General features: G+C 40.2%; 1 protein-coding gene across 1 annotated transcript; it reads left to right on the top strand.

Moving 5' to 3' along the window:
• The first annotated feature begins 10,180 nt into the window (after nucleotides 1-10,180).
• On the top strand, nucleotides 10,181-16,076 carry pitx1 (paired-like homeodomain 1). The gene is made up of 4 exons (XM_039674570.2): nucleotides 10,181-10,324; nucleotides 13,249-13,356; nucleotides 14,074-14,276; nucleotides 14,930-16,076. Exons 2-4 carry the CDS (start codon nucleotides 13,266-13,268, stop codon nucleotides 15,464-15,466), a joined length of 831 nt encoding a protein of 276 aa, XP_039530504.1. The 5' UTR covers nucleotides 10,181-10,324; nucleotides 13,249-13,265; the 3' UTR covers nucleotides 15,467-16,076.
• Nucleotides 16,077-16,558: the final 482 nt, after the last annotated feature.

Below are 16,558 nucleotides of genomic sequence, written 5' to 3'. Positions count from 1 at the left end.
TTCTCTACGTTACACATTATTCAAAACTAACAGCTCTTTTGTTTCATTTTTGGAAACACTGCCATTGAAATGCCACAATAATTCCCCGATCACCCACAGCCAATGATCATGTGTGAAAACACTTATCTAAACTCATCCCTTATGAATCAAAACTACATTTTTTGAGAAACAAATATCTTTTTCATCCTTGCATTTCTGTTAATTTTGTAAATATAGTATACTGAATATACTTCCACTGTGAGTCATCACCTTTATTTCTATAGTGCTTCATACAACATAGATTGTTTCAAAGTGGCTTGAAAATAGTAACAAATTCTCCTTTCTTTCAGTATAATCTGACTGGCAGTGATAATAAATGGTTTGGTTGTGTAATATCGCAGCAGCTCGGGGATCAGATGTCTGGTGTGGAAGCTAATGCTAGAAGTTAATGCTAACGCTAACCTGCTGTATGAAAGTAGCAGTAGCACTACACCAAACCTAACCTAGTGTTAACAAAGGCAAAGATGAGAACTATTAATGCCGCTTTATCTTGTTTCTACAAGTCTTTGCCTCTTGTTTCGTGACTCAGAGGAGGACAGCTTTACTACGCCAGCGAATCCTTACATGGAGCTGGCTATGCAAACTTCTACATTTATTATGGTGTGTAAGTGTGTTAAGTCATAACATATAATGTGCAAGGAATCCATAATCTGACCCAGTAATCATACTTTAATCATACGTGAAAACGACGGGCTCTAGTGTTGATTTCCGCTGAACACTGCAGTGAACTGAACTTAAGTGTGAGGCCTGAGCCGTGCCAGCTTCATATCCTCACATCACAAAGCTATTGTTTTTAGTGTTTTATGACGCTGATATACTGGCCAGTGTCACGCTGCTCTTTAGTAAGTGTACTCTAACATCAAACCTGACCGTGTGCTTCATTCACACCAGCATCCGTCACCCAGCAGAGAGTCCCACACAGGGATATACAATTAATACCTCAGAATAGTTATATGTACCGTTGAGGTGCTTTAGGGGCACACAGTTAAGAGGTTAACCCTTTAAGTGTTCTGCAGAAACGAGCGAGTCATGAGTCCAGCGATGAAATGAACGTGCATGGATAGCTCTGATCACTTAGAAACATTATAGAAATATTCTTATTGAGACTCGAGAGAAAGAGCCACGAGTCTCCATCTACACTCAAACACTGGGTTAAAAACAACCCAAGGGCTGGGTAAATATACGACAGAACACATGTTGGGTTCATTTTACCCAGTAAATTGAGCTGTGTATTTAACCCAGCATAATGGGTTGATCCATTTTTACAATACTAGGGTTAGGGTTAGGGTTAGCTTATTTTTTGTACTTGATTCATGTATGAACTTAAATCCTCTAAATTAATTTTTTTTAAATACTCCACACAACCACACTGGTTTGCATGATAATACCTTTATTTTCATAATCATGTTTTACAGTAAAGCGTATTTTATATTGTTTTTAATACATATTGCCTTTAATAAGCTTAACAATAAAAGTTAAATTTAAACATTTAGAAGTAATTAAACTGCACTGAGTTGTTACGTCTGACCCAGGATCTGGGTAACACAAAAACTACCCAAACACTGGGTTGTTACGTCTGACTCAGGATCTGGGTTACACAAAAACTACCCAAACACTGGGTTATTACGTCTGACCCAGGATCTGGATAATGCAAAAACTACCCAAACACTGGGTTGTTATGTCTTATTACGTGTGACCCAGGATCTGGGTAACACAAAAACTACCCAAACACTGGGTTGTTACATCTGACCCAAAATCTGGGTAAAACAAAATCTACCCAAACACTGGGTTATTACGTCTGACCCAGGATCTGGATAATGCAAAAACTACCCAAACACTGGGTTGTTATGTCTTATTACGTGTGACCCAGGATCTGGGTAACACAAAAACTACCCAAACACTGGGTTGTTACGTCTGACCCAGGATCTGGATAATGCAAAAACTACCCAAACACTGGGTTGTTATGTCTTATTACGTGTGACCCAGGATCTGGGTAACACAAAAACTACCCAAACACTGGGTTGTTACATCTGACCCAAAATCTGGGTAAAACAAAATCTACCCAAACACTGGGTTATTACGTCTGACCCAGGATCTGGATAATGCAAAAACTACCCAAACACTGGGTTGTTATGTCTTATTACGTGTGACCCAGGATCTGGGTAACACAAAAACTACCCAAACACTGGGTTGTTACATCTGACCCAAAATCTGGGTAAAACAAAATCTACCCAAACACTGGGTTATTACGTCTGACCCAGGATCTGGATAATGCAAAAACTACCCAAACACTGGGTTGTTATGTCTTATTACGTGTGACCCAGGATCTGGGTAACACAAAAACTACCCAAACACTGGGTTGTTACGTCTGACCCAGGATCTGGATAATGCAAAAACTACCCAAACACTGGGTTGTTATGTCTTATTACGTGTGACCCAGGATCTGGGTAACACAAAAACTACCCAAACACTGGGTTGTTACATCTGACCCAAAATCTGGGTAAAACAAAATCTACCCAAACACTGGGTTATTACGTCTGACCCAGGATCTGGGTAACACAAAAACTACCCAAACACTGGGTTGTTACGTCTGACTCAGGATCTGGACAACCCCAAAACTACCCAAACACTGGGTTGTTACGTCTGACCCATGATCTGGGTAACACAAAAACTACCCAAACACTGGGTTATTACGTCTGACCCAGGATCTGGATAATGCAAAAACTACCCAAACACTGGGTTGTTATGTCTTATTACGTGTGACCCAGGATCTGGGTAACACAAAAACTACCCAAACACTGGGTTGTTACATCTGACCGGAAATCTGGGTAAAACAAAATCTACCCAAACACTGGGTTATTACGTCTGACCCAGGATCTGGGTAACACAAAAATTACCCAAACACTGGGTTGTTACGTCTGACCCAGGATCTGGATAATGCAAAAACTACCCAAACACTGGGTTATTACGTCTGACCCAGGATCTGGATAATGCAAAACTACCCAAACACTGGGTTGTTATGTCTTATTACGTGTGACCCAGGATCTGGGCAACACAAAAACTACCCAAACACTGGGTTGTTACATCTGACCGGAAATCTGGGTAAAACAAAATCTACCCAAACACTGGGTTATTACGTGTGACCCAGGATCTGGATAAAACAAAATCTACCCAAACACTGGGTTATTACGTCTGACCCAGGATCTGGGTAACACAAAAATTACCCAAACACTGGGTTGTTACGTCTGACCCAGGATCTGTATAACCCCAAAACTACTCAAACACTGGGTTGTTACGTCTGACCCAGGATCTGGATAATGCAAAAACTACCCAAACACTGGGTTGTTCTGTCTTATTACGTCTGACCCAGGATCTGTATAACCCCAAAACTACTCAAACACTGGGTTGTTACGTCTGACCCAGGATCAGGATAATGCATAAACTACCCAAACACTGGGTTGTTATGTCTGACCCAGGATCTGGGTAACACAAAAACTACCCAAACACTGGAAAAATAACCCAAAAGGCTCAACCCAAGATTAGGGTAGAAACAAATAACCCATGATTTTTTGGAGTGAGTCTAGGCAAACAAAAGCCTGTTGTTGTTGATTTTTCTTCTCCTCTGGACCCGTGACGTCACACTCGTTCTTCCACTGGTTTATCCAGAGTAAATGTGCAGTTTAGGGTGACAGTGATCGAGTTACTACACCTCCAAACTCACTGAACGATCCCATACAAAGTCCTGTTGCCTGAATTAGTCACACATGTTTGCATGTGTACACAAACACACCCAGCAACAAACACACAGGGAACGCGGCCACACACACACAACACTGGTGGTCCTGTAAGCAGCGCTCTTAACTCCCTCTCTCTCTCTCTCTCTCTGTCTTCTTTATCTTACCTGGGACGCCCAGACAAAGGCGTATTCTCCCGAATAAACAGGCCCATCGTGTTTGGGCTTCTCTCCTAAGAAAACAGCGTCGATGGGAAGGAAATGAGCAGCCAACACTGTGATCCATGTCAGATCTGCCACTCAGTTCAAGAGTGGAAACTTACCCAGAAATGCTCTGCTAAAATAAAGCACGTGTGTTTGAGGATCTGACGCGAACCGTATATCAGAGCTCTTCTTCACATGCGTGTCTTGCTCTGCTCAGACCCATCAGTTCCCATTCCCTGTGAGGATATCCAGAGTTCAGAGCATCTCGCACAGGGAGACTTCGATCGTTCCCAGGTACCCGTCTTTTATTGGCCTCTAAACGAGCCTGAGCTTTATCTGCAGCGCAGGGACATGAAGCGCTCCTGCTGAACACTGAGGACACCACCAGCTTTATGAGGGCAGATAGCGCTTTATCTGCAGATCGAGATAAAGAGGCCGGCTCGTTCCTCCTGTGGCACTTGAGAGGGTTTCCCAGATCTGGAGCTTGTTGGATTCCCAGACCCGGCAGTAAATATTCTTCCAGACAGATGTGCATTTCTGGACAGAAAGAGGAATGCCGAGTCTCTCATGGCGATCGCCAGGTTAATGTTTCATTCCTCAAACTGATTACACTGACTCTCACACCACATGATCAGCTCTCAGCGGACGCTCCACAACACAACACGAGATACACAGAGCAAAGGGGTTTGAGTTGTGCTTAATCACAAGGCTTTATAAATATATCCTGTGTTCTTCTTTTGCAGATGTGGTTATTAACAGGTTATTAACAGGCATCAAGCCAGCTAACGAGGAACACAGACAGCCTCTCGGAGATCCTCTTAATGCTGTTTGAGGACTGTGGGGTTTAGTGAGAGATCGGCTTGGGGAAATGAAAGGTTCATCAGACAGTCATCAGTCATCACTGCTAAACACACTACATCAGCTCACAAATAATACAGTCTGCTTAAAATCTTACTGACTTTTGGAATAAAATGCATAAAACATTAAGTTGATGAAATTTAAACTTTACATAGAGTAAAAATACAAAATAGAATTGTACTCTTTTTTATGTAATGTTTAACCAGGAGAGTTAAGTGTAACTGGGAAATAAATGTACATTTAATACAAACCTATATAAAAATGTGAGAACTTTGCCTAAAACACTGACTAACATATAGATAAAATCTCAACTAATGTTGAGAATTGCGCGTTCTTGTGTCCGAAACGTCAAACATGCTCGATCACAAACTGTAGTCTCATCTCAACCACACCTGTGTCGCCATTGGCTTTCGCTGCTCAGTTGAGGGCATTTAATATTCATCAATATTATTGATCTCCTGCACTGACAGCATTATACCAGAACTGATGACATCACGGTTTTCTCCAGAGCAGCTGTGTAAATAACCTTAGCTATAAACTTTAGTCAAGGTTTGAGGTTTTGTAGCAAGAGTCCACATTGACTTCCTTTAGTCAAGTCCGTTTTACTCATACAGCACAGAGAGTTTCATATTACACTAAATGTCCCCGACTAAGCAAGCTGAAAGCCAATGGCGACAGACGAAAGGCAACATTTACATTTCTTCATTTAGCTGACGCTTTTATCCAAAGCGACTTACAATTGCTATATATGTCAGAGGTCGCACGCCTCTGGAGAACGAGGGGTTAAGTGTCTTGCTCAGGGACACATTGGTGTCTCACAGTGGACTCGAACCCGGGTCTCTCACACCAAAGGCATGTGTCTCACCCACTGCGCCATCACCACCCTGTAACCGCTGCATGTAACCGCTGTTTCTTCTGAACACCGCTAACGCTGCTAACACCGACTAGCGTAGCAAGTCTAGTCTCTCCCTTCGAGGGCTGAATCTGCAAAGTGCTCAACAGCTCATTTCTTTCTTTCTTTATTTAGATCATTGATTCCTAACACAAGTGGCAATGCGAGAGTGTGGCTTTACCTCTCTAGCGCCGGCCATATTGTGTGTTGTGTATTTGTTCAGTGGAAGAGTCTTCGACACACACCCTGACAGCTTTTTAATCATCTTTCCAGTGTTTTGTCTCCGCCGACAGCCAGCTTTTCTCCCGAGGCCTGAGCGAGACCTCACCTTCTCCCCTCATTCAGGAGCGCTGGAGCGAGACTACTACTCCTCCACGGGACATTCACCAACCCCAACATCGCCCTTTACTTTGTCTCTTTGTTTGTCTGAGAAAAAATTGTTTAAATATGTATTTTTCACAACGGTAATGTTTGCTCGATAAATCTTATTGTCAGGACACATAAAGAGCCCAGAATACTGGCGTAGAAATGCTCAGCTCCCACGAGTCAGTGTTTCCTCCATCACAACACACTGGAACTAAAGACACAACTACATTCAGTTATAGACATTAATATCTGAAAAACACAAATGTAAAGAATCAGGAAAAGAAATATGGAAGAAGCTTGAGTTCAGAACTCAAGCAAATATTCAGAACTCAAAAATAAATGTTTTCACCACCTTTAGAATAATAAATTAGTCCAAAACATACAAGGGAGTTTTGAAAAAAAGTTTCTTTTATCCAACATATGTAAATTTTAAATGCAATTAAATGCAACGTAGTTAGCTTACTGCAATCTGCTTTACAATGTCATAACTGCTAAATTAATTCATATCTTTGGGAACTAAATATTTTGATTGCATGAATGAAACCGTAACGTTAATAGAACGTTTGTTAAAAGTTAGCCTACTGTCGCGAACTGCTCCGAGACACGAAGGTTGAGATCAATGCAGCTTTAACTGAGGGGCAATCCAGACACGGCAATAGGTCAAAACACAGGTCGGCCGTCCAAACAAAAAATAAGGATCCCCATATTGTTGCATGAATGATTGTTTAAAGTGGCCTGTTTTGGTTCACAGAATTTTCCTTATATTATGCACTGTAATATAGCTATTTGTGGATGTAAACGTTCTGCAAAATTGTAAAGTGGAAAGTGAACCGCCTTTATGACTCATTTGTGTTCCGAATCCCAATGCTTTACAGTTCTACATCAATAGAAGATACATTTGCAGTTCAACGTGGGATTCTCAAACTTCTTGCTCTAGAAAGACGGCTCAGTACTCAGTTTATTTGGACCAACTTGCTTCTCAGAATCACAACCCAGCCAATCAGAGCAGAGTAGACCAATTACAATAGACTAAGCCTGGCCAATCAGAGCAGAGTAGACCAATCACAACAGACTGAGCCTGGCCAATCAGAGCAGAGTAGACCAATCACAACAGACTGAGCCTGGCCAATCAGAGCAGAGTAGACCAATCACAACAGACTGAGCCTGGCCAATCAGAGCAGAGTAGACCAATCACAACAGACTGAGCCTGGCCAATCAGAGCAGAGTAGACCAATCACAACAGACTGAGCCTGGCCAATCAGAGCAGAGTAGACCAATCACAACAGACTGAGCCTGGCCAATCAGAGCAGAGTAGACCAAGCACAACAGACTGAGCCTGGCCAATCAGACCAGAGTAGACCAAGCACAGCAGACTGAGCCTGGCCAATCAGAGCAGAGTAGACCAATCACAACAGACTGAGCCATCTGACCAATCAGAGCAGAGTAGACCAATCACAACAGACTGAGCCTGGCCAATCAGAGCAGAGTAGACCAATCACAGCAGACTGAGCCTGGCCAATCAGAGCAGAGTAGACCAATCACAGCAGACTGAGCCTGGCCAATCAGAGCAGAGTAGACCAATCACAACAGACTGAGCCTGGCCAATCAGAGCAGAGTAGACCAATCACAACAGACTGAGCCTGGCCAATCAGAGCAGAGTAGACCAATCACAACAGACTGAGCCTGGCCAATCAGAGCAGAGTAGACCAATCACAACAGACTGAGCCTGGCCAATCAGAGCAGAGTAGACCAATCACAACAGACTGAGCCATCTGACCAATCAGAGCAGAGTAGACCAATCACAACAGACCGAGCCTGACCAATCAGAGCAGAGTAGACCAATCACAACAGACCGAGCCTGACCAATCAGAGCAGAGTAGACCAATCACAACAGACTGAGCACAGAGACTAAATAGCACAATAGGGACAATTTAAATCAGCCGTTACACTGTTTTTGGAGCCAAATTTTTGTGTGAATTATACATATGATGTAATTTGTGTACCTAGTGGAAAAACTGTGATAATTTCTTACATTATTGAACATTATACCGGCAACAAATATTTCTTTATCCACAAAGTTCTTTATCAGTCCAGAATTATAGGTCACTTTATTTCATTGTCCAGTGTTTTATTATCTTTGCTGCTAAAATAACCCGGAGCAATTACTCTCTCTCTCTCCCTCTCTCTCTCTCACATACACACACACACACACACACACACACACACACACACACACACACACACACACACACACTTGTTGTTCAGTTTCATTTGTAAATATCGGAGCGGCTGTTTTTGAAACAGACACACGGCAGCCGAATATTTAATATTTCTCTTCGTCTCTTAATATTTCAACGCTTAAAGTGTTGTTGTTGAATTTAAGCATTATAAATTAATGAACAACATAGAATATATTTAATTACAATGTTATAATAAGATCAGCTGTAGCAGGCCTATGGTTGAAGAACTCATTGTAATACCTGTGTTACCTCCAGGCTCTCTCTTTTCTCACTCACTCGCTCTCTTCTCTCTCTATCGTGAAATAACGTGGGGAAATAGGCCTATGTCTTGGTAAATGGAAACCATACGCAGAATATTAATTTAAATAACGCACTATTTTATTTCCAATAATCCGGCGGCCCGTCGTGAATCACTGCTTTGCACGCGGTTTCTCAAGTGCAGATGTTTCAAACGCATTAACAAATATCATTAATAATTATAATTAGAGATCAGAGAATATTCCAGTGCAATCGCGAGATGTCGAGAGTGCCGTGATCTCACACAGAAGCATGTGTGTGTGTGTGTGTGAGTGTGTCAGGAGAGCTATATGGAGGTCAGACACTGTAATCTCAGCAAATAAACACACTCGCTGAGACTCTCAAACTGCGGAATTATAATAACACACACTCAATACATGACTCTGGTGGAAAACATCACTCCACTTCTGTCAAACACTTCTATTAAATTGGTTTCAATGACACATGACCTCTGTCGACGCAAACCTGTGCTGTGATAATTCTGGTGAACAAAATTTCAAACGAGTCGACTTTTAATATTCGCGTTTGTAAATCCAGAGGGAAATTACGGAGATGATTAAAACATGCAATCATCTCTTTGCATTTGTGCATTTATCTCATATCAGCAAGTGTGCTGGGGCCTGCTCTCCTGATGCAAAAATTACAAACATATTTAAAAATGTATCCTATAAATTGAACCGCATAAGAGTTCGTGTTATAGCGCATATAACCGCTTATAATCAATGAGCTTCATGAAACTGTCAGAAATGTTAAGGCTCTGTTCGCTTATGGTTTTATTGACTAATTGCAAATCAAAATGAATTAAAATACAATTTAATGGTGAACGTCAATTTTTTGGAGGCAGAGGCTAAATTATACAAATAAAATAACGCTAAATCAAGGACTGAATGCAAGGGTTCGGGTCAAGCTGTTTTACTCATTAAAGTTTTCTAAAATTATTCCATCAGTGTGTTATATCGTGGGTAAATGTTTGTGTGATTAATTCATCTGTATTTTGATATTTATAATTTCGGAACAATAAAAAATATAGCCTACGAACTGAACATGACAACGATGTGCAATTAATCATAGACGCATAATTATAACACGGTATAATTCATCATCACATTCATGTAGCCTTTTTTTTTTGTTTTTTTGTTTTTGTTTTTAGATTCGAAGCATCTTGATTTTAGCGATTGCGTTTTACTCATTAATACATTCCGTTTAAGACCGTAGCCTGGATTTAATATATATATATTTTAAATGTATGTAGCCTAGTTAAAAGTAGGCTAAATTCCTAAAAATGTCATCTCTTCTGAACTAAAATTAAATAGCTTACAAGCATTCCTTGTCTTCAAAAAAACCTTTAGGCTACTAGTAATAAAATAGCCTATCCCACTTTAAAACGGCTATTCAAATACATAAGAAGCAAATAACATATAGCTCAGGGCGAGATAAAGCTATAGCAGAACTCATAAGTGACCACACACTGACAGTGGTCTGAGATGTCACTCATCCTCCGTCAGGCACGCGCGAGTGACATCATGCGGACTGGAGTGTGACGTCACGATCGCTCCACGTACCGGATAGAGGCTCCGGCGCATAAACTTCAACGTCGCTAACAACCACACATTTGAGGAACTACATATTATAAATGCATGGAGACGATTTAACACACCAGAAGAGGAATCAAACAGGCTCTCGGAGAACTGACACGTGAGTCAATATTCCTCGCTTTTTAACAATGGTTGGAAATATAGGCTACGTAGTGCTGTGATATCATTTATAAATGATCTTAGCCTATGTAATAGTTTGTGCTGTTTTCGCTTTGTATAATAGGTTGTTATAACGCGATAAATATAAATGTTGGTCAACATGTGGTTATGCAAAGCAATTCATAAATAAATGAATAAACAAACTATGACACGAATGTAGCAGTATAAGGCGCGTGCTTTGCATAGTCTACAGTGCGCAGGTTAAACCGCGGGAGTCTGCAGCTCGTGCACTGCGGCTCGTGCACTGTCCTGCGGGTGCATGTTGCTGCTTGAACGAGAGAAAGACAGGATTCTGTTTCTTTAGGCCTACATATTTCCCGAGTGAGGTGATCATCATTTTACAAAAGCGTTTTGATTTTAGTATGTTTTAGAGTTTTATTTTGGGCACTGTCACGTTTTCAAAAGCATGGAGAATGTGTGTGTTTGCATGAGTGCGCGAGCTCGAGTGTTTTCAAAAATAACATCTTAGCATTATTGGAGTAGCCTATAGTTCTGAAGTGAATTAGGCTTCACTTAACCATCTGACGTATTTGCGCATTGCAATAAATAAATGCTTATTATTCAGTGTCATTAAAACATTAAAATCAATTGTGGCGCATTAATTCTTCGCGACCGTTCTTCTTTTTCTTATTCTTCTTTATTAATAATAATTATAATAATGATGATGATGATAATAGGCTAATAATAATAATAATAATAACAGCTTTCCAGCTGCATACATTTGTTTGTAATACATTGTAGTTAAAAATATTATAATAATATCAGCGTTTATTACAGGGTTCCTTAAAGTTTTCCAAATGCACTGGCCTCCTTAAAATATTAAATTATATATAGTTTCATATAAAAATATTAATTAGCCTATAATTTATTTCTTTGTCGAATAATATTCGGGTTATTTAGTCCATCGGTTAGTAGCCTAAACTGCAGTTTGTTCCCTGAATTCACAAGAAAGGCCCAAACCTGCGAGGCTGAACCGTAAATGCGATATTCGTTTTAACTTTAATTTAGAGAACATGTAAATGCTTGTTTTGTCTTTAATTTGCACGCATCTTTAGACATCTTTGTTTTGCAGGTCTGACACAGATGTTAATGCTCTGAGCGCAAACAAACAGAAGAATCTTACAGCTAAAATATGCAAATATATTCTAATCTGCTCATAACATCTCTGATTGATAGTGTGATCAGACATGTGGTTGTGTGGTTGATCCACACTTTTAAATGCATAACTATTCCACGCGACTATCTTCAGTGCTCGTTAACATAAAACTATTTATTTATTTGGCATTTATTTGCTTTAGTTAAATTAAAATAAGCCAATTTCGTGAAATGAATATCTATACCGAGGGCACCAATATTACTATTATTTTCTGTTATCCAGTAGGCCTACAAACGCATTGTCATAGAATTACAGATTCTATAATTCTCCTGCAAGCCAGCGGCTGGAATATTTAGGTCTTCGTCGACGATGGTGTTTTTGGTATTTTCATTGATAGATTATTTGAATACACGTGAATGCGTTGGAATGAAGTGCTTGTGCAACACTTAATGTATCCAGGGTAATTCCTACTAGAGTATAGCGCGAACAATCATGGGTTAATAGAAACGCGCTTTCTGCTGTCAGATAAACTGCTATTATTTGTTAAATGTCTGTGGAAGAAAAGGTAGCCTGATAGACCTGACTAAAGGCTTTCTCCGTAAATTAGGTTATAATGGTAATAATAATGCAATAATAGGCTAATAATGATTATAATAAAGCACTCCTGATGAGTAGGCTTGTTTTTTTAAATAAGAATAATTTCCTGCAGTGTAGCCTATGAATTGTGGAATTTTCTAATTCATTACTTAGAGAAAGTTGTACCGTGAACATTTAGAAAAGGCGCTTTTCCTATTTCCCGCAGGTTATGGATCATCTTTATATTCTCACCAACAGCCGGCGCCACTAACTTCAATAACCCTTTACAGAACAATCCCACCGGCAGCGAGATGCTCCGCGACTGACGCCAAACTGTCACAATAAGCCCGTATTATATTGCATATTATTTGGTAATTTTAGGTTGTGTTAAGCTACGTCATGGTTTGGGCGAAAGTGAGGCTAATCATTTTTTTTTTTTTTTGTAGAAAATAATAATATGAATGCATAAATCCTAAAAAATAATTTAATAACAGCGTGTTCATGAACATCAGAGTCTTTTTCTTCTGAAGAGGTTTGCTGGTTCAAAATAACTAAAGTCCAACTACACATTTTTTTAATGAAAAAAAATAAAAATTGCTCCAATTACTGATATTAAACTGCACGTCAATAAAAGTAACTGGTAATTTCCTCGTGCACAGTTAAGCTTCAAGAATATCCTTTATGTAAAAATAATAGGCGAATGTGGGTTGTTCTGAGGGCTGCAGTCTAACTGCTAAAAAGCGCGGTAGAACTGATGGATTTTATGGATAATATGTTTTTTGTTTGTTTGAAATGTCTGGACATTGGTAGCTATATCAGCTGTTTGTTGAAGTAACAGCCTCTTGCTGTTCATGGCGCTGCAGACTGCGTCCAAAACACGGGTTCTGATACACGATAATGCCAGAAGCTCGGCGGAGAAGTTTTGAAGGAAAAAATCAACTTGTATGAAAAATGCTTTTCCTCTGTGGGTGGGACTGAAGTGAGCAGAGGATGGGTGGGTCCTGCTGTTGGACACTCACTCGTTCACTCCGATCATCTACTCTTCAGGAATATAGCCGATCTGCGGGAGTTTGGAGGACAATATCGCAGGAGATCGCGGCTGTTCACGGGCTTATTCGTTATAACATCGCGTAGCGAGTCCGCTGACGCTTCACACCGCCGAAGAGGTTTAATAACACATGATTGTTTTAAAGGAGGACTGAATGTGGATATGGCCTCATCTTTCCATTTGCCGAGAAGCAACAGCACCAGAGAAACCCTCGAGAACACGAGCAGCGAGTCTTCAGATAATGAAACCGCAGGTAAACACACACACATCTGCATCTATAACCACCACACAGCGAACACACACACTCGCGAGAAGCCTTTTGGACCAAAAGCATACATTTAAAATATGTTTGCCTTCCTTACCTAACACGTGCAAAATGTTTTGTTTCAGTACACGTCATTTGTTAAACAGTTTAGCTGTTTTTCCAGCCCAAATTAGCAGAAAACGGGCAGTGCTTGATGCACATTGACCTTTTGCTAGTTTGCAAACTTTAAAAACGAAATAGAAATTCACGTTTAGAATTAGCTTAAAGATATGGCGTCCTTAAAACTAGCTAGGCCTATCCGTTTTGATCATATAAAAAACGCGGTTTAAATTCCCACTGTTGTAAATTTTACCATTAAATGCGTTTTTATGACAGTGTTGTATAAATGCAAGCATAAATGTAGTGCTGTAAACAACATGACCTAGGCCTGATTTTAAAACATTTCCACTGGATAGGCCTATAACTTCTATTTGAATATTTCAAATACAAAAAAATAAAATAAACTTACAATTTAAACTTAGCTGTACGTTGGTATGTAAATAGTTTCAGTTCCATAGACGCATTTTAATAAGGCTTGTTTGCATATTTGTGGATTGACGAGCACTGTTCAACAGAATCATTACATTATTCCCTTTTGTCCGACTCCTTCCACGCGCTGCTGACTGAGCACTAGATTTCACCAGATTTCAAAATTATTCTCCCCAGAAAAGGAGAGGTCCGTCGAGCAGAAAAGCGACGATGGAAACTCGGATGAGTCCAAGAAAAAGAAGCAGAGACGGCAGAGGACTCACTTCACCAGCCAGCAGCTCCAGGAGCTCGAGGCCACTTTCCAGAGGAACCGCTACCCGGACATGAGCACCCGGGAGGAGATCGCGGTGTGGACCAACCTCACCGAGGCGCGGGTCCGGGTACGAGAACACACACACACCACACACACAATCACAAAACATTACACGTAAAATCACTGAATAAATAAATCGTTAATCAAGTCTTAATAGTTTTAAAAAATGTATATTTTTTGTCAATTGTATTCTCAGTCATACATATATTAATAGGTATAGGCTACATTTACATTTTTTAACAAACGCATGCTAAGGGTTGAATATTAGGGGTTGAATACAATAACGCAGGCGAATATTTAGGCTAAAGGATTAAAATCTCTAAATTTCTCTTAAAACATAAATTCTTCCTGAGTTTTGTTCAGCGATATTTAGAAATATTTCCACATTTACAGTTTTGATAAGGGGATTTAGAATTAAAACGTTCATCATATGACAGACATTTCACGGCTGGATTAATTTATCGTCATTAATGTTTTATTAGACCTACATTATTTGAATTTTTGCATGCCATTATTTTAATTCTTATGAAAATATAATTTCGTTGATATTTAAAATGATCAATTAAGTAGGGCTATATTCACATAACAAATGCGAATTACTCACAATACATCAAGCAAGAAGAGTTATTGTTGGGCTAGGCTATCTGCTTCCAGTGCATCGTTAGATCTGTTTAATATCATTGGTTGCGCTTGAGTAAATGTAATGCGTTCCTCCTCTAGGTTTGGTTCAAGAATCGAAGGGCGAAATGGAGAAAGAGGGAACGGAACCAGCAGATGGACCTGTGTAAGAACACTTACCTGCCGCAGTTCAGCGGATTAATGCAACCCTATGATGACGTGTATCCGGCCTACACCTACAACAACTGGACCAACAAAGGACTGGCCCCAAACCCACTGTCCACGAAGAACTTTACCTTCTTTAATTCCATGAGTCCCCTCACGTCCCAGTCCATGTTCTCCGCCCCGACCTCGATCTCGACCATGAGTATGGCGTCCGGGATGGGACACTCCGCCGTGCCTGGCATGCCGACGACCGGCCTCAACAACATCGGCCTGAATAACTCCGCGATCAGTCCCGCGATGAGCTCGTCCACATGCCCGTATGGACCTCCGGGCTCTCCGTACAGCGTGTACAGGGACACGTGCAACTCCAGCCTGGCGACGTTAAGACTCAAATCTAAGCAACACCCGTCGTTTGGATACAGCGGTCTTCAGAGTCCCGGCTCGAGTCTGAACGCGTGCCAGTACAACAGTTGACCAGTTAAACTGGCCTAACCCTAGCAGTTGACCAGTTAAACTGACCTAATCCGGACAGTTGACCAGTTAAACTGCAATGAACGGATACCTGGAGAATTGACAACCATGCTGGATTAGATGCGTTTGGCATTTTGCAGTGGAATATGCGGATTGTCTGTGTTTACGTAAACTTGCACAACAATTTAAATCCATTATTTGGATTGCAACGTTTTGAAGACAAGTAAAACTCATACATTGTACATATATATATATAAAACGTGGAACAAACCTGAAAATGATGGTATCTCCGAGCGGGAACAGTGAACACATTAGCGCGGGAAAGGCCGCAGTAGATTATAGTCTTCAGTTGTGTTTGAGTCCCGTTCTCTTAATTGTATTAATTGTCTTGCAGAGGTTTTGTTGTCCTCGTGCTTCTCATCGACAGTCTGGATTCTGTCCTCGTTGTTTCGTTGTGTCGATAGATTTACCGCATGCTTTCTCCGAGTGGGAATAAAATGTAAAAAATTATATGAATGTGTAGACAAAAAACAAAGCTATAACTTTATGTTGTACTCATGTTGATGGAAAATTGTGCTTATGTTCATGGTAATGTTTGAATAAACCTCAAAACAAAGAATTTCTAAAATAATTATAATGATCAATGTGGGCAATAGCTTGATTAAAGGTAACAAACTTGGCAGCGTTTACATTAAGGCAAAACTGGCCTTCATTAGCGTTTAATGTACACTTATAATTGAATAATATTGTTTATAGAATTGATATCATTCATCTAACGAAATAAGCCGAGATAAATATCCCCGTGTATCTAAACTATTTTTGTTTTATATTCACAAAGCTACACTCTAAACAATGCTGGGTTGTATTAACCCACATTCGGGTAAAATATGGACAAACCCAAATGGGTTAAAATGTAATTTCAAATATTAACCCAACTTCAACTTAATTTTTTTTAATCGCACTTTTAACTCAGCATTTGGGTTTGTCTATTTGACCCAAATTTGGGTTGAAACAACCCAGCATTTTTTAGCAGTGTATTTTCCCCTGTTTTACTTGCAGGTTTCAGTTCCGCGCAAGGATGCGGAACTGAAATAT

The sequence above is a fragment of the Pimephales promelas genome, chromosome 19 (genome assembly GCF_988280905.1).
Source record: "Pimephales promelas chromosome 19, fPimPro1.hap1.1, whole genome shotgun sequence".
NCBI classification, from domain to species: Eukaryota; Metazoa; Chordata; class Actinopteri; order Cypriniformes; family Leuciscidae; genus Pimephales; species Pimephales promelas.
The sequence above is the reverse complement of the archived record's forward strand: the minus strand, read 5'-3'. Positions and strand labels throughout refer to the sequence as shown.